The 26,464-nt window shown below is 43.0% G+C and overlaps 1 protein-coding gene across 1 annotated transcript in view; it reads left to right on the plus strand.

Annotated features, from left to right (window-relative positions):
• The first annotated feature begins 4,816 nt into the window (after window positions 1-4,816).
• The window catches only part of CKAP5 (cytoskeleton associated protein 5), a 98,581-nt gene continuing 76,933 nt past the window's right edge, over window positions 4,817-26,464 (plus strand). The window contains exons 1-8 of the mRNA XM_065402314.1: window positions 4,817-4,870; window positions 13,710-13,801; window positions 16,845-17,038; window positions 19,982-20,188; window positions 23,039-23,210; window positions 24,576-24,708; window positions 25,043-25,146; window positions 25,511-25,624. Coding sequence (XP_065258386.1) covers window positions 13,745-13,801; window positions 16,845-17,038; window positions 19,982-20,188; window positions 23,039-23,210; window positions 24,576-24,708; window positions 25,043-25,146; window positions 25,511-25,624 — 981 coding nt within the window. The 5' untranslated portion in view covers window positions 4,817-4,870; window positions 13,710-13,744. The remainder of the gene's footprint in view (window positions 4,871-13,709; window positions 13,802-16,844; window positions 17,039-19,981; window positions 20,189-23,038; window positions 23,211-24,575; window positions 24,709-25,042; window positions 25,147-25,510; window positions 25,625-26,464) is intronic.

The following is a 26,464-nucleotide window of genomic DNA, read 5'->3' on the forward strand; positions in this document are numbered from 1 at the left end:
CGCGGGTCTCTAGGCCCATCCACCCCGTGAGGTGCCCCCGGCCCGGGAAGAACAAACCCGTCCCCTTGGGCCTCTCCCGCGAGCCAGAGCTCGGGCCCTGCCCCTGCCAGCACCCGACACTGCGGCGATGGGGGTGCGGAGCTGCCGTAGGCCGAGAACGTGAACAGAGCGCCCTGGCCGGCAGCGACCCCTGCCCGGAGAGGCCGTGGGGCGGGTCTGCACAGGCGCCCCTGGGGAACGTAGGGCACCCGCATTAGGTGCCTACCAATGCTAGGTGGGGCCCAGCGTGTGGCCTGCAGAGATGAGCGGTTCCAGCTCTGAAGTCGCCGTGCTCCCCTGTACTCGCACCTCAGTGTTAGCGCAGCTCGTGGCTGAGATATGCCCTGCTTGAAAGTGTTGACTGCAGCCCTTGGACTTTCCGTGAGTTGTCAATGCGGGATTCAGTTGGCACTTTGGGCAGTCAGAGCTAAGGTGTAGTGCATCGGGCTCTTGTTACCTGGTAGCATTAAAGATACTTTTTGGGTCACTGTGCAGGTTATCAGCTACCCCAGCATGCTGAGCTTTATTAGCACCAGACAGCCTTCCTAACAACTAATTTGGAAAATGATCACTTAACTATTCGCTATGGAATTTAGATCAGGCCAGACTTTCTAGGTGGAAACCAGTTTATATGATACTTGACAATTCCTGCCTCCAGAAGTGATTTGAAAAAAACGGATGTCTTGTGAGCTGAGTTCTCACTTCATAATTCTTGGAACTCAGTTGGTTCTTTGCAGCTCTTAATACTTAAGATGTGTCTTGGATTCTGGTGATCTAGCTTCCGAAGAAGTGGGTTGTAGCCCACGAAAGCTTATGCTCTAATAAATTTGTTAGTCTCTAAGGTGCCACAAGTACTCCTGTTATTTCTTCAAAATGACAGGTTTCAGAGTAGCAGCCGTGTTAGTCTGTATCCGCAAAAAGAACAGGAATACTTGTGGCACCTTAGAGACTAACAAATTTATTTGAGCATAAGCTTTTGTGGGCTACAGCCCACTTCTTCGGATGCATAGAATGGAACATATATTAAGGAGATATATATACACATACAGAGAGCATGAAAAGGTGGGAGTTGTCTTACCAACTCTGAGAGGCCAATTAAGTAAGAGAAAAAAAACTTTTGAAGTGATAATCAAGATGAGTTTCTTACTGACTTTTCAGTGGTGTGGGTCACAAGATAGCCCCTGAAAATAATATTCTCATTTCTGTCAAATCTTTTAGTATTCTTGCTAAGTAGAAAGATGTCTTGTGACCCTTAGCACAGCACCAGCTAACAGGCTAGGCTGTCTATTTACCTTTTGCAAATTTTACTTTGGCTGAATCTGGCTGTCAGTGACAATCCAAAAATGCAGCACAGCTTTGATACTATGCAGCCTAAGAGGATAGAGAATGTAAATTAGATTGTGTGCGTATAACATAAACTAAGACTGGATGCTACCCCTGCAAGCAAATCATTCTGCCATATATTTCTCATGGAATGTATTTACAGTGCTAGATTGGAGCATATTTTAATCCATGTGTAGGTTGCCTCATTATGCTGATTCTTTCCTTTCTTGATTCTCATTTTTGTTTTGTATACAGAGGTGCAGACAGGGTTTGAAATGGGCTGTGACTGAAGATGGTGCTCTGTTTATCTTGTTAAAATGTGGCTTGTTTCTGCAATTGCTTACTCTATTCTTCAGCAGTGCAAATGTTGAGCAAAACATTTTTGTTATTAGCTATCTAATTTTCAGAAAAAAATGGAACTTTGAATTTTGGATTGTCTGCTATGGGGAACTTCTTCATGATAGAGAGGTCACATGGTATCACCTCTACTAACACACTTGTCTTTGCAGGCCATGGAAATTTACCTGCCAGTGTGTCCTTTTAAATATGCATTTTGCAGTGTAGTGAATATAGGCTCCAACACTGCAGCAGCTGGTCTTATAAATTCAAAAGGTGATCTAATTCTCCTATTTCTCTCCCTCCCCCTACATCCTTTCTCTTTCCACATTTGGCCTTGTTTGAGGTTTTTATCCTTTCAGCACAGGTAGCTCCCCTCTTTAAAATTTGCAAATGTTCTTTTAAAAACAAATGGAGTTGCAATGAAATTAAAACACTTGTGTTGCATTCAAAGAACATGTTATATTGAGGAAAATGCCAGCAAAAGTAGCAGTTCATTGCCCTAATGTGGCTCTAAGCAGAGGACCTTAAACTTGCAATTAGTAGTTTATTGGTGAGAATTCTCAGCAAGATGGGAAGTTTAGAACATAGCTGGGAGTTCCAACGTGTGTGTGTGAGTGAGAGAGGCATGTGTGCGCACACAATTCAGGTTAAACTTGAGCTGGATTTCTGAAGTATGGAAAACCAGAGAAGGTAGTCAAACTACCTTCTCTTCCCTGTAGAGATTCAAGAATCCCATCATTCCTTTTTGTTCGAACAACAAATATGTACTCCATAGAAAAACATATTAAACTTTTTTCATATGTACATCTCATATTTTAAATGTGATTTATTCCATGCTAACTTTTGCTGTCCGCGTGCTATAGCTTCAAGGTCTAGGCATGTGATATGTTTGGGAAGACGTGCTGGTTCTGTGCCTAGGTGGGGGAGTTGGCCACTTGAGTGGAAGAATAGCATTCAATCCTTTGAGGTGCTGAGTAATTTAGGATTTGGTCTTATAATGAAGAGTGGAGAATAAATAATTGGTTACCTGTTAACCATCTCACAAGAGTTTGTAAGATTCATTGATGTATGATTAAAGAGCCATAAAGAAGTGGCACTATCATGTATGATTATGGAACTCAAAGTTATGGTCACAGTCTAAAATAAAGCTATATATTATGGATAGATATGGTTGCAGTGTGCTTCTGCTCTGAATTTCCTGTGTTCCTAACTGTATAGAATATTAGATTTTAATTTTTTTAACATTGAACCAACTGATGTAATATGATTCTGGTTTATGGATTTTATACAGGGTTGGGAGGGAATTGAGTTCCTACTAGAAGTCCTGTTGCATCCTTAAGGATTGAATGGTTGTCCTCCTTTCATAGTCGAATGAAACTGATTAGGTTTGCATCATCTTTGCAGGCATTGTACAGTATAGGAGGAATAGCACTCCCCAGGATATTTTCTCACAAGGGGAGATGGTGGTGAATCCAGATGTGTGCTGCAGGAAAATCTAGTATGTTTGCATTTAAATTTAACTCTGTCTGGACCATATATGAAAAGGCAATGTTTCTGTGGTTGTCCATCCAACCTAAGAAGTCTCTTGAAGTGAGTTGTTGAAAAGATTCTTGCCTTTTGAGTTGGGATTGTGAGCTTTGAAGCAAGGTATCATAGAAACAATTACTTCTGCAGCTTGGTTACAGTGAATGATAAATGTTCAACAGAAGAAAATGTTGTGTGCGGTTGATTCCTCATGAGGGAGCTGTAACAGTGGAAAGGTATCTTCAGAGACCAGTTCCCTGAGCACAGTTTTGATACTCCACTGCCCAGAGCAGACTTATTTCTTCAGGATACCTGAGTAGAAGGCTGAAAAGGCAGATCGTCACTAGCAATTACAGCTATCCTGTAATTCGGGGCAGATCAATCAGTAACACTTCTAATTTGTTGCTTGACATTTTGAGATGCATGTTCTAGAACAATGGCTCTCAATCCTTCTAAACTACTGTACCCCTTTCAGTAGTATAATTTGTCTTGCATACCCCCAAGTTTCACGACACTTAAATATTACTTGCTTACAAAATGAGACATAAGTGTAACAGCACACTATTACTGAAAAAATGCTTACTTTCTCATTTTTACCATAGAATTATAAAATAAATCAATTGAAATATAAACATTGTACTTACATTTCATTGTATAGTATATAGAACAGTATAAACAAGTAATTGTATGAAATTTTAGTCTGTACTGACTTCAATAGTCCTTTTTATGTAGCCTGTTGTAAAACTAAGCACATATCTAGATCAGAGGGCTAGGGTCCTGCAGATAAAATACTGTGATTCGATGTCAGAATTCAGAAGTAATGGACTAGGACCCAGGAGACCTGGCTTCTATTCCCAGCCTTGCCACTGGTCTGTTGTGACTGTGGGCAGGTCACTTCGCCTCTCATTTCCATATCTGTAAAATGGGGATGATATTTCCCTCTTTGAAGTGCTTTGAGCTCTACTGAGGAAAAATACTATATAGGAGCTAGGTGATATTGTTACCCATGAAAATTGTGCATCCCAAGGGCCAACCTGGTGGCTCACTGACTGAAGTAGATAAGCACCAACAACATGCAGTGACTGGTTTAGAAATGCCTAAAGTGTTGAGGGGTGCCTGGCCTGCCCCAAGCTGCTGCCAAAGGAGACAAGTGGCTTGGAGCAGCACACCCTCTCTCATTGAAGAGCAAAAAAGGCTTGGCTCCTACTTCGGAGGAGAGGAATTCAGGCCCTCCAAGGGGGACACCTCAGCTGGTGCCTCAGGAAAGAAATGGGTCTTGATGAAGGGCTGGAGGAGACCTGGTACCCCTGGAACTGTGGGTCCATGTGATCTGGAAAGGGGAGGAGGTTTGGGGACAGGTGTAGAGAAGCTGGACCCCATGGGGCTGTGGGCGACTCTGCTAACCTCTGAAGACACTGGGAAAAGGGGGTATAGAATGGGCCCCGTAGGGTTCTAACTACTCTGAGCGCCTTTGTCTGGCACATGGAAGGGGGTGCCTCCCTCCCAGGGGCGAGGGGAGGCGGGGGCTGGTGGCGTCGGCTGCAGCGTTCTGCGCTCCGCCCTTGGAGGAGGAGGTGCCTGCTTCCCGGCCGGGGATGAAGCGCCCCGCCCGCTGTTGCAGCTGAGCCGGGTCGCGGCCACCCGGGTGAGTGTCTGGCTTGGTCTGCCGTGGACCAGGAAAGCTGGGGGGATAATTGCCTGTCCCGGAGTGATGGCGGGGCCTAGCGTCCGGGAGGAGGGAGGGGGGGCGGAGGAGACTGCGAGGATAAACAATGCCGGGCGGGCGGCCTGCTCCGCTGTATCAGGCCTCCGAGCCGAGCATTAGGGGCTGCACTGAGCCGTATCTCCGGGCCCAGAGTCTTTCCATCCGTGGAACCACTCTGTTTTGGCTGCCGGGGGACTGCTTATAAAATGTCTCCGAGCTGCCGCATCTGGAGGAGGTGGGGCCCTGCTGGAGAGTTTGGGAGGGAGGGCGTTTGTGGCCTTGTGTGTGTTTGGGCAGGGGGAATCTGGCAGGAAAATGAGTTGTTTATTGGCTGGGGGAAGGTTAGGCCTGAGGATCTGGCAGAGTTTGAGGGGCAGCTTGCTGGAAAGCCTGGGTGAGAGGGGTTAAGCAAGAAGTCCAGCTGGGTGACAGCTCTAGCTGTTGAGGGGGGGAGGGTGGCTGTGTGTGAACTAGACTGGGGTTGGAGGGTGTCTCCATATGGGAGGGGGAGGCAGCTGGTGATCATATAGGGGTTCTTGCTAGGGGTGATTCCTATGTTTGACGTGCTGGTGAAGGAGGATTCAGTCCCTCTCAGCCTAACATTTTTAGAGGTTCTCATGGCCTGTAGCTTTGTAAACACTCAGGTGGGGGAGGGGAGGCAAGGCAGTCTGTAAGTAGTGACCCACCAGCATTTGGAGCTCTTGTATCTAGCATTAGAATTTAGCCTACTTGTTCCGAAGTTGATCACATTTTGTCCTTCCTTCCCTCTCCTCTCCCCTCCCCCCTTTCCATTTGCTTGTAATGTTGGCCTTGTTTCAGGTTTTATTCTTACAGCACAAGTCACTCTTGCTTTCTTAGCCATGATGAAAAGTCAGTTTGCTTTGGCTCACCTCAGTAACTTGTATATATTCTTTCTAGAGTGCATCTAAATTGCATTCAAAGGGCACATTTAGGAAAAGTTACATTTTCTGGAATTTCTTTCAATTTTCATTCCTCAGTACATAGCAGTAATGTGATTAAATTTGCATTTTGCTCTCTCTTTTTGGTAAGTTCTCAGCAAGACAGATATAGAAGAAAGTTATTGAATACTAGAGGGGAGACTTACTAAGAACACCTTTTTGCTGGACATCTTAGGGCTTGTCTACACTGGCACGTTACAGCGCTGCAACTTTCTTGCTCAGGGGTGTGAAACAGCCCCCCCCCAGCCGCGCCCCCCCCCAGCGCTGTAACGTGCACCAGCAGTGGGAGCTATTCCCCTCGTGGAGGTGGGTTTTTTATAGCACTAGGAGAGCTCTCTCCCAGCGCTGGTGGTGCGACTACACAGCCACGTTAAAGCGCTGCTGCATTGCTAGTGAAGATATGCCATTAGTGTATAGCTATCTTGCCTCTTCAGCTGAGAGAAACAACCTTATTCAACTGTCTTTGCCATCGTGTTTGGAGTTCATTTCTCCCTATCTGCGTTTCCTGTTTGCTTCCTTCCATTGAGGACTTGTGCTGTGGGTTTCCATAATCTTTGGGCACGATTTCTTCAAGATAGTTGTCATCCTGCAGATCGCTTAATGAGATTCTCTCTACCCTCCCAAAACAGTACCCAGCCCTCTTCCATTGCCGAGGAATATCCAATCATTGACTTAAAGCAGGGGCGGGCAAACTTTTTGGCCTGAGGGCTGCCCGGCCCCCACCTCCTATCTGACCCCCTCCCCCCTCGTTCCCTGACTGCTGCTCTGGGACCTGTGCCCCATCCACCCCCCACCCCCCCCCGCTCCATGTCCCCTGACGGCCCCTGGACCCCTTCTGCCCCATCCAACCCCTCCTCTCATTCCTGACGGCCCCCCTGTGACCCCTGCTCCATCCAACCACCCCTTCTCCCTGTCCCCTGACTGCCCCCGGAACCCCTGTCCCCCGCCAGCCCATCCAACCCCCCTCTCATTCCTGACTGCCCCCCCAGGACTCCTGCCCCATCCAAACCACCCCCCGTTCCCTGACGGCCCCTGGACCCCTGCTGCCCCAGCCAACCCCTCCTCTTTCCTGACTGCCCCCCCAGACTCCTGCCCCATCCAACCACCTCTTCTCACTGCCCCCTGCCGCCCCATCCAACCCCCCCTCCTTCCTGACTGCCTCCCGGGGACCCTTGCCCCCATTCAACCCCCTGTTCCCCTGACCCCTATCCACACCCCTGCCCTCTGACCACCACCCCAAACTCCCCTGCCTACTATCCAACCCCCCCTGTTCCCTGCCCCCTTACCGCGCTGCCTGGAGCACTGGTGGTTGGCGGCGCTACAGCCGCACCGCCTGGCTGGAGCCGGGCCACGCTGCCGCCACCACACAGCATAGAGACCAGGTCAGGCCGGGCTCTGCAGCTGCGCTGCCCCAGGAGCTCTCAGCCCTGCTGCCCAGAGCATTGCACCAGCGGAGGAGGAGCTAGCTGAGGCTGCGGGGGAGAGGGGACAGCAGGGGAGGAGCCGGGGGCTAGCCTCCCGGGCCAGGAGCTCGAGGGCCAGGCAGGACGGTCCCGCGGGCCGTAGTTTGCTCACCTCTGACTTAAAGCCTGCTAGTGTTTCTCTTTAATCATCTTGAGAAATTTTTACTGAGTGACATGGTTAAAGTTCCCCTGATTTCTCATTGCTCCTCTTGCAGGCATCAAGAGGTCAGGACTGGTAATGGGACTCCAGTTTCTCACTTAGTAACATAGAACCTGCTACACAAGCCCAAAGAGTTCTAACTAGGTATTCTTTATTACTCTGGTCTGATTGAACAGACTATAGTTCTTGGATTAGGGAGATCTTACACACTCAATTTTTCTGTTGCACCGTTGAGAGTTGTAAAATAAAAGCTGGGTATCTGCTGCTCTGATCTCTTGGGTTTTTCTGAAGAACTTTTCTATCAGGCTATTTTAGTGTGTTCAGATTTTAGCTTAGGTGAAACTTGAGGCTCAGATGCCATGGTGATGAAACTCACAAATATTGTAAATGTGATAAAACTTTAATCTAGTTCAAGTAAAACTTGGCATTTTCAGAGCTAGAAATTAAACATGACTTGAAACTGCTATAAAACAAGTACGTGTGGACAGATAATCCAGTCCTGTCAATGCAGTGTGTAGTCATCCCTTCAGGAAGAAGGGAACAACCTGAATTGGCAGGTCTAATCTCAGCTGGTTCATTCAGCTAATATTGTAGCTTTCTTTATGGTGGGCAAAACAGTCCCTCTACTGCAGGAGAAATTTTAGTGGCTTAATTTTTTTTAATACTTCAAAGAGAGCCTCCTTGGAAATTGACTTGATCTGACCAATTTCTCAGAATTTAATGTTTTTAAATGATCTTCTAGAAAAGTTTGCTTTAACTTGTAAGAGTACAACAGCGTTGAAACAGTAGGTATCTACTCTTTTGGAACAGTAATGTTTTGATACTGAAGTGGTGGGGAGTCATATAAATACTGCGATAGCAGCAGCAGACATCAGTTCCAGTAATGTGTCCATTCTGGCTTAGGACAAACTAGTCCTCTTGTTGGTATCTGCACTTGTCATGGACCGGTCATTTGCAAGGTGAAACAGTATTACTTTTGCTAAATAAGTTCTGTTTCTAAACATCTCAAAACCAAATGTCTTCACTATTTGCATCTTCAAGATTTTAAGAGCCAGGTTTAGGTAACAGAACTAAGGCTTTGGCTACACTGCAGACTTCTGCTAGCATAGTTATGTCGCTCAGGGGTGTGATCCCTGACCAACATAGCTGCACTGGTAAAAGTCCCTGGTGTAGATGTAGCCAAACTAGTAAAGTGCAGTTTTGCCATTATAGTTGCATCCACACTAGGAGCACTTTGGCAGTATAATACACTGTCACTCTTACTATAGACGTGGCCTAAGTTTCTAGTTAAATTTGGCAGCCAACTGTTGCTCTTCAATGTTACTCCAAACTTTCACTTGACAGCCTCTTCCTCATTATGTCACAACAAACTTTGGGCAGTTTGTCCACAGCTTTATAATGTTCTCTCAGTATTTCCCACTTTAACACTTTCTTATGTCTCTTGGAATCCTCCAAGTGTTAGCCTTGTGTTAGTCATACGGTCTGGGCTGTGCCCCAGCCTGTAACAAGTCTCGTGGGAGGGGCCCATTTAGTGTGCTGGGCCCCAAGGACCCACGGAGTTCCACATGGGCAGGCCCATGGTCTCCAGGACTCTGAGACTAGGCCTTTGGCACTAGCTATCCCTGTCTCTCTCTCTCTCTGGCTCTCTGCAGTAAATCCAGCCAAGCCAGAGTCCTGCACCAGGCTTGTACTGTACCCCTTCAGGGCATGACACACCAGGCTTGTACTGTACCCCTTCAGGGCATGACACACTCATTGTGTATTTACAGTGAAACAGGCAGCCTTTTCAAAACAAGGTAACATATATTGGTCACCTGGCGCATACACAAGCTGAAAGTCCTTAACTTCTGCCTCTCTGTGCTAATCTAAGTCATAGTCCACCCAAGTCAAACCAGTACCATGATGAGCCAGCCAAGCTGTGATAGACTCCCATCTCTTGCTCTCCCTCTCCCCCTTGTCTGTCTCTCCAGGGTTTTCTGCTGTTTGATCTTCAGTCATTGGACATCTTTGTCTTGCTGGTTGCTCTGATTCAAGGTCAGTTTCAGACAGTTAGTTTTATGACCCTGTTCATGACAACCAGATGATACCCTACCTCATGCCTTCTATGCTGTCTGACCAGGAGACGTACTTTTTTACAATGTGAAGTGCATAGGGAAACTGAGGCACACATAGGATTCATAAATATTGCAGAAAATTCCCCTTGTCACATCTTTCCTCCCCTCTTGCCTATAAACTATCTATAAGGTCTTTAGACATACCCCTTTCCTTGACATCCTTTATAGGTCAACTGCTGTGTATTATAGAAGCTTGTCCAGCCAAGAGTTGCTAGGGAGGGTTTGCCGTTCATCTCTGCAAATGAATCTGGGGATTTGCAGTTATAAATGTCTTATTGATCAAGCCAAAACCAAACTAGTCTTGCAAAACTTTCTTCAGTTGATTAGCAGGCTTTCATTTTTTGGATAGTGCTGAATTGTAACAATTGACTTTGAAAGAACTAGAATCTGTTCTTTATTTGAACTTCTTTCATCCTATTTACTAGTGAAACTAGTTGGGAAAGTTCCAGAGATAAAACACTTCATTCTTGCAAATCTATTAGTAATAAAGCAGTCTTAGTATAGCATGCATTGTTACCTATGGAGGCTAATTGCTATTTAGATGTTAGAAAGTATGAGGTGGCATTCATATGCCTCCTGTAAGAAGTCTTCAGATGATAAAAGCAGAACCTTGGTTGCAAATGAGGCCTTCGGAGTATCCTACAATACTTGAAAAATTGGAGAGGCATGCTGAGTAGCAGACATTGGAGCTGTCTGAAGTTTGGGGAAGACCACGCTGCATCTGTTTATATTTGGTTCCTTTCTGGATGGTTACCTTCACAATTATAAGGGCTAGAAACAATCCCTCACACACTTGGGAAGCTTCCCACTTGTTACTGGTAAATGTATTTTTCAAACCCTTACTTTAGTGCACACAAGCATTGTGGGAAATGTGGGTCTTTGGCAGGGCCGGATTAATCTTTTGTGGGCCTGGCACCACTTGCCTGGAGGGGCCCAGCCAAGCCCCCCCCCCCCCCCACTGTTCTCCCCCCCTTCCCCCCCGCCCGACTACCGAGACTGGCCAGGCTTCTGCACTAGTTCCAGGTGGCTCAGCTCTGGGGAGACAGCTGGGGCCCCACAGATGGTGGGAAGCAGAACTGCCTGGAGCTGGAGGTGCACTGGGGGGAAGGGACAGGGGGCGCCAGCAGGCTGGCAGAGTCTCAGGATGCAGTGTTATCTTTAATCTACTTTTAGGAGTAAGTGAAAGATAACGGGTAGTTCAGAGAGATTTTGGTGGAAGAGGGGGATCAGTATATAAGGTGTAGGAAAAGAAGAGGTCAGATGTGGATGCAAATTCAGTTACAGAATGCTGGTGATCTGGCTTGAAACAGAGGGGTTTTGACACCAGAAGGTGCATTAGTGAAACTGACCTTATTGTACTACAGTAACTCCTCACTTAACGTTGTAGTTATGTTCCTGAAAAATGCGACTTTAAGCGAAACGATGTTAAGTGAATCCAATTTCCCCATAAGAATTAATGTAAATAAAGGGGGTTAGGTTCCAGGTAAATTTTTTTCACCAAACTATATATTATATAGATATACACACAGTATACGTTTTAAACAAACAATTTAATACTGTTCACAGCTATGATGATTGTGAAGCTTGGTTGAGGTGGTGAAGTTAGAGGGTGGAAGAGGGAGGGATATTTCCCAGGGATGCCTTGCTGCTAAATGATGAACTAGTACTCGGCTGAGCCCTCAAGGGTTAACACGTTGTTAATGTAGCCTCTCACACAAGGCAGCACAAACACGAGGGAGGGGAGACAGCATAGCAGACACACACACACACACACACACACCTTGTTTGTGGGAGAGAGAGATGCACACTGCCCCTTTAAGTAAGCTGACCCACTCTTAAGTGCATTGTCTTTTTAAGTGGATCAGGAAGTTGAGACAGCAGCTGCTGCCCCAAGCTCTGTCTCTCTCTCCCTCTGTGTCCCCTCTCTGCTCTATATGGAGAAGGGGTAAGCGGGGTGCAGGAGCAGAGGGGGGCACCCTGACATTAGCAGCCCCCTCCTCCCCCCACACAGCAAGCAGGAGTCTGGGAGCAGCTCCAAGGCAGAGGACAGGAGCAGCATGTGACAGTGGGGGGAGGGATAGCCTGCTGAGCGGGTGCAGCACAGGGAACGTAGGGGAGCGGGGAGCTGATAGGGGGGCTGCTGGTCCACCCTGGTTACAAGCCCCCACCAGCTAGCTGCAGTGGGCTGCTCTTCCTGCAAGCAGTGGTTAGAAGGGAGCATTGCACAACTTTAAACAAGCATGTTCCCTAATTGATCAGTAATGTAACAACATTAACCAGGATGACTTTAAGTGAGGAGTTACCGTACCTCTGTGGAGTGTGGAAGTGTGTGGGGTTTTTTAATGGTGCTTCTCCTGTGGAGTATGTGGTTTTTTTTGTTTTGTTTTAAATGGTACCTCCTTTAACACAAACTTCAAGGGTTGAATTCTGCCTTAGATACAGAGTACCTTTTTGTGTTGAAGTTGATGGCTTGTCCTACCTTATGTACCAAGGGAAGAATTTGGTCAGTAGGCTGAAATTAAGCTCTGGTATAAATGGGTGAAATGCCCATTTAAATTGGTGAGAGTTGTATCCACTTACAAAAGGCTAAATTTGCCCCATAATCTAAATTAAATTGGCGAACGGAAATAGTAAACCCAGCTATTGTTGGCCTTCCCACCCTCCTATGCATAGAACCTTAGAGTGATCTGGGGATGGCCTCTTTATTATTACCCTAATGTTTTTTTTAACTAAATAGGACAAGTCCCCATTTTTGTTGGCATCTTAAGTTTGATTTCTGTCTTTGCTGCTGCAAAACCAAACTTGCCCTATTTTCAATACCACTTAAGTAACTCTGCTGTTGCTGAAAAGGAAGAAAACAACTGCATCAGTGTTTGCAAACTGGGAAAGACAAATTACATAGTTACACTTTAGAATAGGTTTGCTACTTTGATTGTACTTTCTGTACATAAGCCTAATGTTGACTCTTTCACTGTGGAGACTGTGTGGAAATTAGCTAGTTTATGCATCCATAGTGAGAACAATCTTGAGCAATATCCATAGAAGCTGAGAGTATTTGAGTAGATCTTCCTGATTTAATTAAAAAAAAAAAAGGTGCTTGAGTTTATAAAGTAACTCTAGAAGATGGCCCACCTAGTATTATCTATTACTCTTCTTCCTGTTCTGCACATCCTAGTCGCTATTCTGGATTCTTTGCGACCGCTTCAAGTTGACCCTTTTCCAGATTCACTTCATCTGTTTGTATACAGAACCCTGGGAACTCTTCCCTTCCTGCTGCTGAATTTTCATTCTACTAATTTCTTCTCCCTTGTAGCAGTATCCTTGGTTTATTTGCTGAGCAATCAGATTAGTCACATAATACATCCAAGATGGGGATTGGGTCTGGATTGTCTGATGTGACCCATTCCTATTAGAGTTAAGAAACTTCTAGAAATATTTAAATGGATGTGAATTTGTAGCCCTAACTACAGTTAAAAAATTGACCTGCTGCTGTCAACTGTTAGCTCTGTGTCCCTCTGAACAAGTGATAAAACTAATTTGACTGCTAGCATAAATGGGTCTGTCCCTCTTTCAGCACTGTTCAAGGCCCTAGAAATGGCTGTCCTCCTTATACTAGCAAGTCAACTATTTTCAGGGTACCTGTTGCTGACAATTCTTGTCAGCAATGAGTCAGCTTTCTAGTGTAGATAGGCACCTAGTCCTTTTTGGCTTTTTAAAAAACTTCCTCGAGAACTCACTACACTTAGTCTGACTTCTGCATGTCTTATTTCCCATTTGAAACTTTCCCAGACTGAGGCTTCAATCCCCTGGTATATAACAGATTACAGCATCAGTGTTCTTTAACCTGTAACTGTTTAGTTGTCTTTCTTCTAAGGCTAGACAAATACCATGGTCTTAGTGGTGGGTACCTAAATGTAATGGCTAGCTCAATTCCCACTCACCCCCATCTACAAGGATTAGAATGTTCTTATGGAATATTGGATTTTCAGTTTTATTTCTGTTGGAATAATAAACTATAACTAGATGTAGCACCTTCTGAAACTGCCTGGCTTGTTGGAGTTAACTATATTTTTCTCTCCCCAGGAATTACTGTAACTATAGAGAGAACCTGAGGCACAATGGGAGACGATAGCGAGTGGATTAAACTGTCCATTGACCAGAAATGTGAACACAAGGTAGGAGAACTTGTCCATGGGAGCTGGCTTGGTCCATATACTTAGTGTGGGTGGTTCAATGCGGCTGCTGTACCTACTAATTACACCAAAGTGGGTAGAGTCTGGACAATCCCATGTTAAAGCATGCAATCTTATTTGAAAGTGCCTCAGTTCTGTTAACAAAAGAGGGAACTGAAAGCTGAGTAGGATTTCTAGAGCAGAATTTAGTTGATAGCCTCTTCTTAATAAATGAATCGAAGTGTAGTGTCCAACATGTTAATGTTCCACACATGTGAAATTAATGTCTATGTCAGCTCCTCTGCAGTTGAACTTCTGCCAGGACCCTTGAGGAGTGATGGGAAGAATTGATATCAACCTGTAATCATTCTTTACCAAGAAGAAAAATGGATATATTATCTCCATGTCCACCTTCAAGTACAGTAGAACCTCAGAGTTATTAACACCAGTGTTACTAATTGACCAGTCAACCACACACCTCATTTGGAACTGGAAGTACACAATCAGGGAGCAGCAGAGATTGTGGGGGCAGGGAAGCAAATACAGTACAGTACTATGTTAAATGTAAACTATTAACAAAAAAAGGGAAAGCAGCATGTTTCTTTACATAGTAAATTTTCAAAACTGTATTAAGTCAATGTTCAGTTGTAAACTTTTGAAAGAACCATAATATTTTGTTCAGAGTTATGAACAACTTCCATTCCTGAGGTGTTTGTAACTCTGAGGTTATACCGTAATGATTGAAGAGAAATCTTGAGGTTGCCAACACAGCGAGGATGTCTTGATATGTAGGAAAAATAAAACTTTCAGAATTTAAATTGTTAGGCTAACATATTTGGTAAACCAATCATTCAGTATGTACTAGGAGTTTGAGATTAGGTATGCATGTAACTGTGTATATGTACATTCTGTGGATTTTATTACCACTTAAATCTCCTGACAAGTCTTATGTGGAGGAATTGAGTCTGGTTCCAGTTGGCTGGCAAGTATAACTGAGCTGGGAGGTCCTTAAGGCCAAAGTGAATTGTAGTCAACCTTTGAATTTAAGGAGCTTTTGCATCCTTGCACTCCATCTTACTGAACAAACTGGAAGAAAGGTAACCAAACACTTATGGGCAAATACTAAGGGTGATCAACTATTTAAAAAAAAAAAAAATTAAGTATTTCCTTAAGTTGTGTCTTCCATGCTTTCTTAACTGTGAAAACCTTTCCTACCTTCAAGAAAAGCTGCATTGGAATATAAAATACTTTCCAAACTCTCACTCCAGCTAAAATGGACCTAGAATCCCAAATTGAAGTTGGAAAAGACCTATTAGAATCACCTCATCTCTAATCCAGGATTGGTCCCTGCAGATATGACTGTTTGTTTTTATGTAATACACTTTAGAAGTTGGTTTCTCATGAATTAAAGTGGGAGGCATCTATGCTTAGCCTGACATATATCAGTATAAGAATCTTGGAGATTCCCACAGCCACAAGACTTATGCTGATCTATAGATCAACGGTTCTCAAAGTTTAGCAACCCTAGGACCTCAATTTTTATTTAAAAATTTTGGGGGACCCCCAAGCATCCCCTGCTCAGCCCTTGCCCTGCCCACCGCTCACTGTATCCCCCCTTCCTCGATGGCGCTCTCTCCCCCATCCTCACTCACTTTCACAGGCTGGGGCAGGTGGTTGGGGTGCAGGAGAGGGTCTGGGGTGTGGGTTCTGGGAGGAAGTTTTGGTGTGGGAGGGGGTGCGGGCTCTGAGTATGGAAGGGAGTTTGGGTGCGGGCTCTGGGCAGGAGCAAGGGGTAGGGGTGCAGGCTCCTGCTGGGCAGCGCTTACCTCCGGTGGCTCCCGAAAGCGACCGGCACATCTCTCTGGCAGCAGCTCCTAGGTGCGGGGGCCAGGGGGTCTCTGTGCACTGCCTCTACCCACAGACACCACACCCACAGCTCCCATTGATCACAGTTCCTGGCCATTGGGAGCTGCGGCGTTGGAGCTTGGGGCGGGGGCAGTGCACGGAGGGACTCCCCCACCCCCCCGCCTCAGGACTGCAGGGATGTGCCAGGAGCAGTGTGGAGCCAGGGCAGGTAGGAAGCCTACCTTAGCCCCACTGCGCCAACAGACTTAGCGTAAAGGAGTTGAGGGGAGGAGTTAATCAGCAGGCTCCATGGACCCCCTGAGGTACCCTCGGGGACTCCCAGGGGTCCGTGGACCCCAGTTTGAGAAATGCTGCTTTAGATGTTGTATTGTCTGACTTCTTATACTCAACCAAAAAAATTGTTCTGTTTTTTCCCTCACTGGGAAGTTTCAAACTGCATCTCAGATGTTCTGTCTTGATGTGTGTCATCAAGTTGCATGCATTTTATGTTGAGATCATCCTTGGAAAGAGTGCTTTGGGATTATATAGCTGATCAATTCATACAGATGGAGAAGTTTTAAATACTGTTCTAAAATGTTCTTGTTTAGCTTGCATATTCTAAGTAATCTTGGCTGTATTCATTTAAGGTAGCAGTGTTTTTTTTGTTTTGTTTTTTTTAAAGTTAAACGTGACCTAATATGTACTCTTCCGGACATACAGGCTAGGGCAGAATAAACAGTGTCTGTAACTGAATAAATGTATTAATCATAATTCTTTCCATGATCAAAATTAAACCAATTATACAAAGCTAGTACATACACTTAGGACCTGAAGCTGTACAGAATTCCTATTGAGGAATATAAGAATTCTGCACATAGAGGGCTTGCAGGATTAAACCCATTTTCAAACCTTCAGTGCAGTAACAAGCAATAATACCAGTGTGGGTAAAACTAACACTTACATGAACCTGATGTTTCTTCAATGGAGAATAGGCAGACTAGTTGCAGCTGGTGTATGTACACAAATTTCATTCACAACTGATCTTCTATGTGCTTGCTATTCTTATCCTGTGCTTCCTTTGATCAGAGACAACTATTCAAGCTATGTACTGGGAAGGACAAATCTACACAAGTGATAATGAAAGTTAAATGGCAGGCTATTTAACTAAACACAGTGTCTAACTCATGACTTCTTTTCCTAGTTGTGGAAAGCCAGAGTGAATGGCTACGAAGAAGCTCTGAAGCTTTTTCAGAAAATAGAAGATGAGAAAAGCCCTGAATGGTCCAAGTATCTGGGACTAATAAAGAAATTTGTGACAGACTCCAATGCAGTGGCTCAGTTGAAAGGATTAGAAGCAGCACTTGCCTATGTTGAAAATGCTCATGTAGCAGGAAAGTAAGTCCTTTCTCCTTCCTAATGATATGTTTTTGTGATAGTTAACATGACCTTTCTAGGAAGAGCTAATTTGCCCTGTGCAGCTGCCACTTTCAGTGTTTCTGCCATGTTTCCCATTTACTTCCTGATCTGAAGAAGCTGTTTACTGGCTGGCCAGTTGCTAATGACTCTGCTGTGCTGTGACTGTAACTTCTTGTATTCATAAGCTCTGTGACAAAACAGTGTGTTTAGTATTCTAAATCCTAAAAAAAATCATTTTCTGAAATAGGAAAGACAAGTAAAATGCAATGATGAGTTGAAGGAATGGATGTCATAAACTGGGATTCCTTTTCTCACTTGACCATAATGCATTAAGCAGTCTTATAACTTGAGAAGGGTAGAAGTGGAATAAAAAGTTCAAAGTTAAAAAATCCTTCAAATGAAACTGCACTCCTCCTCAATAGACCTAAATGGAGTGAGTAGAACACATAATTAGCTTTGGAGTCAAGGCTTAGATGAGAGTGCCTGGATTATGTATGGTAAAAATACTGTGATTTTAGTTTTAATGTACAAAATCCCAGCAAACTAACAGTCTTTGTGAATCATCGTGATTGTCAAACCATATAAATGAAAACTCAATCAAATGTGTTGAGTGATCTGGTTTATCATACAACATAGTGTACAGTGCAAGGTTACAAGAAATCGGGAGCTGCTGTTTGCATGGTAGCTGTTCCTTCAAACCTGCTGAGGTTTAGAAAAGAGCCATCTGGGTTAACTTTCTTCCTCCTGACGCAGGGTGGATTTTACGGCCTACTGCCATTGTAGGTTTTCCCTTCTGGTGAGAGAATGGTATGGTAGATCTCAAATCAATGAAGGCTACACTCAAAAGACCTCAAGACTCCTGGAATATTCTGCTCAAATAGTTTCACTTTTGTTTCTACTGCTTTTCCCTCCCTTCTCACATTTATCTCCAGACTACTTCTCCTTGTCCAGTTCTATTCTGCCCCCAACAATCTTCTATTCATTGAACTTTTTGAAACTTGTGTATTTCTCTCCTTATCATAAGGAACTTACAGAAATAATAGTGTGGGACATACTTGTTAGTTTTTTAATAAACTATTTTTTAATATGTAGTGAATTTTGTTAGCAGTCTAATCATTTCTAAACTTATGCTCTGCTATGTTGCAGAAAAAGTAAAATGGGGAGGGGAAGTCTTGCAATTAAATGAGTCAACTTTCAGAATTTAACTGGAAAATTCTTATGTTCTAGAAATGTTTAGAAATCAAACAAATGGACTTTGTTTATATCTCGTTCAAAACTAGCAATCCATTTCACCATGTTCGTTGGATGTAGCATTAGAAACTTGCATTAGAAGCATTAACCTTAACTCAGAACGTTAAGAAAACACAGCACACCAAGCAATTGTAGGTGATCTTCTCTTGTATACTGGAGAAGTTTAAATTGTCATGCTTTTGGGAATTGCCACATCAGGCTAGAGACAGCCAGAGCTGCTTGTATAGTGAACAATGGTGTTCTAATATCGCTGGTTTTTTAATTAAAAAGAACAGAAGTCTTTAGAATAGACTGTCCTTCCCAACCAAAGTGCAGTATTGCCAGCTGCAATGGTATCCTAGATTTTATTATACCTTTCTCTGCTTCCATGGCCCAGGGTATATCTACATAGCAAAGAAAAACCCGGGGCTGGCCAATGCCAGCCAACTCGGGCTCATGGGGCTTTGGCTGCGGGGCTATTTCATTGTGTGAAGACTTCCAGGCTTGGACTGGAGCCCGGACTCTAGGACCCTCCCACCCTGCAGGGTCGTAGAGCCCAGGCTCTAGTCCAAGCCTGGAAGGCTTCACAGCAATGAAACAGCACCGCAGCCTGAGCCCTGCAAGCCAGAGTCAACTGGCATGGACCAGTTGCAGGTTTTTCTTGGCTATGTAGATGTACCCTCAGAGTACAGACTTAGTGTTGTCCCCTTTACGTTCAGCTCAATGAAGAGAGCATCTGTGTTGGAAATTTTTACTCTCTATTTCAAATGATAAAATAGAAGATGCAAAATATTAGTACCTCAGACGGGAGTTATATAAAAAGTCCTGTCAATAGTTTCAAAACTATAGCATATGCTATAATTCCAGCACTTGGAATATCCAGCCTCATGGTGCATACCAGCATACTTTCCCTTATTCTCTTCCAAATCCCCCCTTCAATTAATCTTTTCTTCCTCATCCCTCAAACCCACTCTTTTATGCCAACCTTCTATATTATCTAAAGATTTTAAAAGAAGCTAAAGGACAGAACATGTAATTCCATAACTGCTGTATATGAACCTCCCTCTTTTCCTGGTATCTTTTTGTACTGTACTTAGATTGCAAGTTTCTTGAGCATGGATTTGCATCTTTTTCTGTGTGAAGCAGTGTATACCTATGAGGGGACTGGGTGGGTGTGTATGTATATGTGTGTGTATGTGTATATATATAATTTCTCTCACACAACTTTTTGTGCCTTGGAACTCTTAAAACTAGTCTCCTCGGGTGTCATGCTGTTCTGCATGTATTGAAAAATTAGTGTGTGTGTGTGTATATGTGTGTATGTATGTATTTATTTATTAGTGGTCCCCACTAGGGTGGGTTCCACTGTGCTAGCACTGTACAGTCCCTGCCATGAAAAGCTTTACAATCTTAAACAAGATACAACAGGCACATGAAACAAGCATAGAGGTGGGGAACACTCTTTAGCTAGTAAAGTGCATGTGTAGTACCTAGCCAAGTTCAGTAACATAGTGGAGCAAGTCTTTAGGGAATGTTATTGCCATGGTTATCCTAAATAGGATCTAGTTTCCAGAAGGTGAGGCTTGCTTAGTTATCTCAGTATTACTATGTGTGCATATGCCTCATGGGTCGTAGAACTAATTACATTCGCTGTTCTGTCTGCTGAAAACTAAATATGTCATCTGTTTTCAGGACAACAGGAGAAGTGATTTCTGGAGTTGTAAATAAAGTGTTCAATCAACCTAAAGCCAGAGCAAAGGAGTTGGGTATAGACATATGTTTAATGTATATAGAAATTGAGAAAGGGGAACCTGTACAAGAAGAGCTGTTGAAAGGCTTGGACAACAAGAACCCTAAGATCATAGTAGCATGTATAGAGACATTGAGGAAAGCACTGAGGTAAGTTCTCTTGTTTCAACTCCACATGCTGTTAAGTAACAGATAATTTAGATAAGGCTGTAGGTGGCTCTGGAATTTGGTATTGTTGAATCTTCTAGATCGTAATGACTTCAGTGAACTGAGCCTTTTTTAATGGCCGCATTTGCCCTGACAGGGACAGTGTGGGAATTAGTCATATGTGAGTGTTTTCTCTGCAATTACTGTTCTTGTATCTTGATCAGGTTCAGTCTTGGCAATCTGTTTGCCAGACTTCGTTTAATGAAAACATTTTCTTGAATGTTAGGTGCAGAGCTATTGCTCAGCAGAACTATTGATTCCAGGCTTGGGAACTTGCCTCTTCTGAACAGATGAAACAAAGTTGTTGAATGAACTAGAACAATTGTAAATAAATATCTTTGAGTTTAAAATAAAAATGGTTGTGTCCTCCCCACAAATGCTCCCCCTGCTGATTGCTAATGCATAAAGTAATATAATCTATTAGTGTGGTGTTGATGAAACAACACTCTTCACTTGGGATATTAACAGCTTTCACTAAAGAATTTGATATTGTTCAGGTCAGTCCTAAAGCAAATTTTAAATATCTTTAATTGCATGCACACCAAACCAAAGAAAAGATGCGTCTTGTATTGTGCAATAATTTATTTTAAAGCAAGAACTGGTGAGCAAGGGAATTTGTGTGTCTGGCATAGTCTAGGAGTTTCTTAATAGGAAAGGCTATAACATACTACTGAAAGTTCTCAGAAGCCCAATCAGTGTAAGTGTAAAATTACATTTAATTTACACTTACAGCATATCTTGGGTACAAATGTCACATGAAGTGTCTTACATGTGTCAAATCTGCAAAAAAAGGAATTTTGCTTATAGCAGTTTCTGAATACTTTTCGATATATTTGCACTTTCAGATTTTTAATTCAGGAATTCCATGTAGTATCTGTTACTTAGCCTACAGATCAAGGGGACAGCTAACTTTTAAAAATATTCCCTTGGAAGTGTCTAAGTTCACCAGTATGTGGAGTTTGCCAAATCTCTGTAGTATTTCTCTTTGCTAAATGTAGGCTTTTTATCATTGTTGTCGTCTTCTCTCCTCCCCCAAGACACTTCCCCCCCCCCCTTTTTTTTTCTCAGTCTTAATATCTCTAAATTTTCAATATCTGATTATTGTGTCTGATGCATGATCCTGTCAGTATTTGGTATGTGAAATAGAAACTTTAAGCATAGGAATCTCTAGAACAGGTACAAATGGCCAGTATTGGGTCCTTCTGAAGAGAGCAACCCCCTAATAATCAGCTAGTTCCTAATTGCCTTTTATTGTTATCCCATCTACTGTTACTGCAGATGATGTCCTACGTCTAAAGTCTATTTTTAATTCTAAGATGTATGCCTCTGTAGTAGTGTCCCAGATTTAAGAGTAATTATCAGTTATAAGTTGCCTTATTTAATCATGCCATATTGTGCTATAAAAACAAACCGTGTAATTGGGAATCCTGATGAGCCTTCTCTGCCACTTATCATGTTTCAGCTCTAGCTCATTCTATAGTTACGTTCAATTCTTTAAACTAGTCTATAAAATTATTTTATATCCTTCAGAGATGAGATGGTAAAACTAAATTCTTTATTCAAAGGGGAACTCACCATTGAACTGTGGGACTAGACTGTTTTTTGCATTTTTGCTGTATTAATACAAGAACAGAGATCTCTGCATTTGTGGCCCATCCTGTGTATCAAGCAGGCATCTTTGAGCTGTCTGCATCGGTGCCTAGCTTTGTCAAGCGTGTAACCAATTAGAACCCATTTGTTTTAATTATAAAATGTTCCTTCAATGTGCATTACCTCACACTTCTCAGGTTTTAGTCTGTTGTTTCCCTGTTAACTAGTTAAATTCTTCCATAGTTTCTCACAATCATCCCTAGTCTCTTGACATAATCATGTTGTAGGCTAATGTATGGACCAACATTGGCCCTAGTATGCTTCCCTGGGAAACTCTGGTATATATTAACCTTCCCTTGCACAGGATTGGTGACTCATTTGTATTCTGTATCTTAATCCATGATTGGGATGTTCCTCCTACAGCTAATCTGTTTCTTATAAAGCTTCTTGTAAACATCTGATAGAATAAGAGTACAATAGCACCTGACCAGTTCTTAGTAGCTGAGTACGGAAAGAGTACTGATGTGCTCCCATTCAGTAGTGATTGAAAGCTGAGACTTTGTGCAACAGGCACAAGGGCGACTTGCAGAATCTGGTACCAAAGGGTGGATGACCAGGTGGTGGTGGGGGGGGGGGGAGTGTGTGTCAAAGCGCACACTTTCTGTGAGATGACCCATGGCTCACTAATCTGGTCTAACAAATAGCAAAATGACTAATGCTTTTCTGCAGTGTGCCTCCAAGGGATAGTCAGAGGAGATTCTAGTGTGATCAGAAAAATAGGTCACACAAACTCCAGTCTAAAGAGGTTTCTTGTTCTCTGGCAAGGGGACAGTCTTAAGCAGTAGATTGGATTACATGCTTTGAAGTGGTTTCAAAAGCCTGGTTTTATTATTCCAAACTATATGAAGGAGGGAAGGAATTGTGATAGAGCAACTATTCTTTAACACAACAAATGAGTAGCTTCAGATTGGTAAATGATGGCAATACATGTTAATATGTAGAACCATTGCTGATAGTATATATTATGACACAACCTCTTGTACGGGACACAGCCTATGAAGGCATCCATTTATACAATAGTTCTGTCTAGGACCCCAGCTGTGTCAAGATAATAGCTAATTAATGTTGATGGTCTTTGTGGCTGAATTTGTTGGATTTTGCGCTCTGCCATTGACACCCGTATGTATTCTTTTTAACTTTCAGTGAATTTGGTTCAAAAATAATCTCACTAAAGCCAATTATCAAAGTGTTGCCAAAACTCTTTGAGTCTCGAGAGAAGGCTGTTCGAGATGAAGCCAAACTCCTTGCTGTAGAGATCTACCGCTGGATAAGGGATGCTCTGAGACCACCATTACAGAACATAAACTCGGTTCAGGTAGGCTACAGGAAGTATCTATCTGAGCAAAGTTTTATGAACTAAGGTTCATAAATATTCCAGTGTTCAAACTAATTCTCATAACCCCCTGCTATATACCAGGATGAAATATTTTTACCTGAATATGTATTTTCTTGAGCCTTTCTGTCTTACTGAAAACTGTTGCTGTCTGGTAAAAACACCTAACTTTTTCTCTCTCTAAAACAAAATTATTTTTTTCATTTTTGTGGCTTCAAAATGGTAACTAAGCAACATTCTGGTTAAAGATGCATAGCAAATCTGTTCACTACTTCTTCGGTGGGTGAGACGTGGGAAAAATACCATATCCAATTGCAACTAGAGGGGGAATTTAGGTGGGTAGTTTAGATTCTCCCCATCTCTTTTGGGCAACTACACTTGCCATCTGCTCCCTTTAATAACTAGGTGTCAGGGTCACCATTCTCTCTTGGCAAAGAAGAGAGAACTTGCAATGTATTATAACAAAAATAAATACGTTTTGGTAATGTCCAGGATTTGATAGGCATTGTCTATGCACAGGAAGGTCTTAATGTAATAGCATGCTGTTATGGAAACTAAATACTCAATCTTCAGAGCTTTTCAAATGCCCACACATCCATCCCCCATTTAATTGAGTATTGTGGTCAGATGGGAAGTTGTTGCTTTTAAACAGTAAGGTAGTAACATCTCTGGTATACAGCGATATTCAAAAAGATATTCCTTTTCCTGAAAAACTGAATTACCAGTACTGCTTTCTACAACTAGGTATTCAAAGCTGGGCTGACCCAACCCTGCTTACCTAGTGACTTTATTAATCTCTCTGCATGCGATGGCATGGCTATAGCATAAGACTTTAATATACTCAACCAGCCATTTTTCCTCTTTATTTAGATCATAACCTCTTCACAAAAGCCAAAAATAACCTCTTCCCACTGTTCTAACCAGTTTCTATTTTAGTAAACATTCCCCTCACCCCTGGTAATATTTCTATGCACTATAAATATAACTAGTCAAAATCCTAAACCGTGAGTTTACCATACCTCTGGGAGGAGGGAGATTAGCTTTGTTGCCTCTCGTCATCTCTAGATGACCTCCTGAGGTCCCTTCCAACCCTGATAGTCTATAAGTTCTGTAAGCTCTATCTCCACAATAGGACAAATATTGTAGGACTACAATATCATTGCAAGTGAACTGAAAGGATAGCACAACCAGATTAAAACCTAAAGAAGAAAATTCCTGATAATTGGGGGGGGAAATACCATTGCTTTTTAATAAGGTGGAAGCTTGCCTGGAGTAATCCTGTATCAGTGGGTGGAATGTTATGTTTCATGCTTTAGGCCTTGAGAATTATTCTTGTGATTCTTACAGCTAAAAGAGCTGGAAGAAGAATGGGTCAAACTACCGCCAGCAGCTCCCAAACAGACCAGATTCCTGCGTTCCCAGCAAGAGCTGAAAGCCAAGTTTGAGCAGCAGCAGGCAGCTGGAGGGGATGCAGATGGAGGTAACCTATGTGATGTTGGTACTCTACTTGGAAACACGTCATTATTAAAAGACACAGTAAGAAATAGAACAGACCAGAAAGGTGCATTTAATTAAAAGAGACCTAAAGCAAGTGGGGCACACCATCCTATCAACAAGACACATTTGGGGGAAAAAATAGTATTGAACATAATCCTAGTAGCAAAGTAGCAAAAACGTTACCATTCATAGTCCACTTCCCCTCTTCTCTTTGATGAAGGGAGCATGGGGATGTTAAGAATGAAATTTGACTGACATGACAAGCCTCTCTGCTAAGCTTGCATACCTCCACTAATCTTTCTTCTCTTGGCCTGCAGGAGGAGATGATGGGGATGAGGTTGTCCCACAGGTGGATGCTTATGAGCTACTGGAAGCTGTGGAGATTCTTTCCAAACTTCCCAAAGACTTCTATGACAAAATAGTAAGTATAAACCGCTAACTCTTATTTCTGCAATATTGAGAGGTGAGGGCTGATGGACTTTTTAAGACTGACGTACATCCTGCAAATAGGCAGTACTGTTACATGAATAATAGGGAGCTGGCTTGCACGATATAGGCCGTCTAATCTGCATAAATAGGTGTAAAATCAAGATGGAAACTTAAATGTGAGAGTGCATTCCAATGGCTAGCTGTAACCACCAAGCTTAGAGTATATGAGGATACTAAGAGTACTTGAATTTCTTGGGACAAAGTTAGGCTCTAGAGTCTACGGTCTGTCTAGAGTGAGCTGTCCTAGAGCTGTTAGGTGTCTGGTGTACACAAATGTAGAATGCTTTGCTTTGCAGGAAGCCAAAAAGTGGCAAGAGAGGAAAGAAGCTCTGGAAGCTGTTGAAATGCTGGTGAAGAATCCCAAACTGGAAGCAGGGGACTATGCAGACATGGTGAAAGTTCTTAAGAAGGTAAAAATCGCTGTACCAGTCATATGTATTTTGCATTTGTATATTGCAGCAGTTAACTGCTTAATGCCAAAAGATTAGGTTTTAATGCCTTGAAAGGCCACCACTGGTCATAAGACCAAATACTGGCACAATGCCTATGTCCAAATTACTCTTAACATTACACCTTTGATTAACAGACCCACCCAATAGGGTGGTGCTTAAATTATTTTGGTTTGCTTCTGTTCCGTTGAACATTGGGACCTATAGTCTTCTCAAATAGTATGAGAATCCAACAGACCTTTCCTCCAATAATACATTTGGGTATGTGCCTCTTTCTACAGACACTTGAGGGCAGTTTAGAAAAAATGGGATGGAGGAAAAATACTGAAACTATAATTAGATAAATCAGTGGTATGCTCTCACCTTGAATTCTGTGTTCAGTTCTGGTCACCCTTTCTCAAAAAGAATATAGCAGAATTATAGGGTATCATGACACACAATTGGCCTGTAGAACACATTGCTATGTAACATCAGAGGCTAAGAGCTTAACTGGATTTGGAAAAGGATTGGATGATTATACAAATAACAAGAATATTCAGAGTTCTTATAGTAAAGATTTAAAATAAAAAGATATAGAAGGGCTATAAACCCCATTCTTCAGAGAAAAAGGAGAACCTCTAATGGGTGCGGTTTAGGAAGAAACTTCCCCTTTGTCCTGTAACACTCCGGGTAGGTTACTGCACAACTTCCTACTGCAGGGCTTCTTGCACCTTCCTTTGAAGCAGGTGGTAGGTTATAGACCACTGATCTGATCCAGTGTGGCAGTTCCTATGTTCCTAACCTTGTCCACAAGTCTCTAGG

The sequence above is a fragment of the Emys orbicularis genome, chromosome 4 (assembly GCF_028017835.1).
Source record: "Emys orbicularis isolate rEmyOrb1 chromosome 4, rEmyOrb1.hap1, whole genome shotgun sequence".
NCBI classification, from domain to species: domain Eukaryota; kingdom Metazoa; phylum Chordata; order Testudines; family Emydidae; genus Emys; species Emys orbicularis.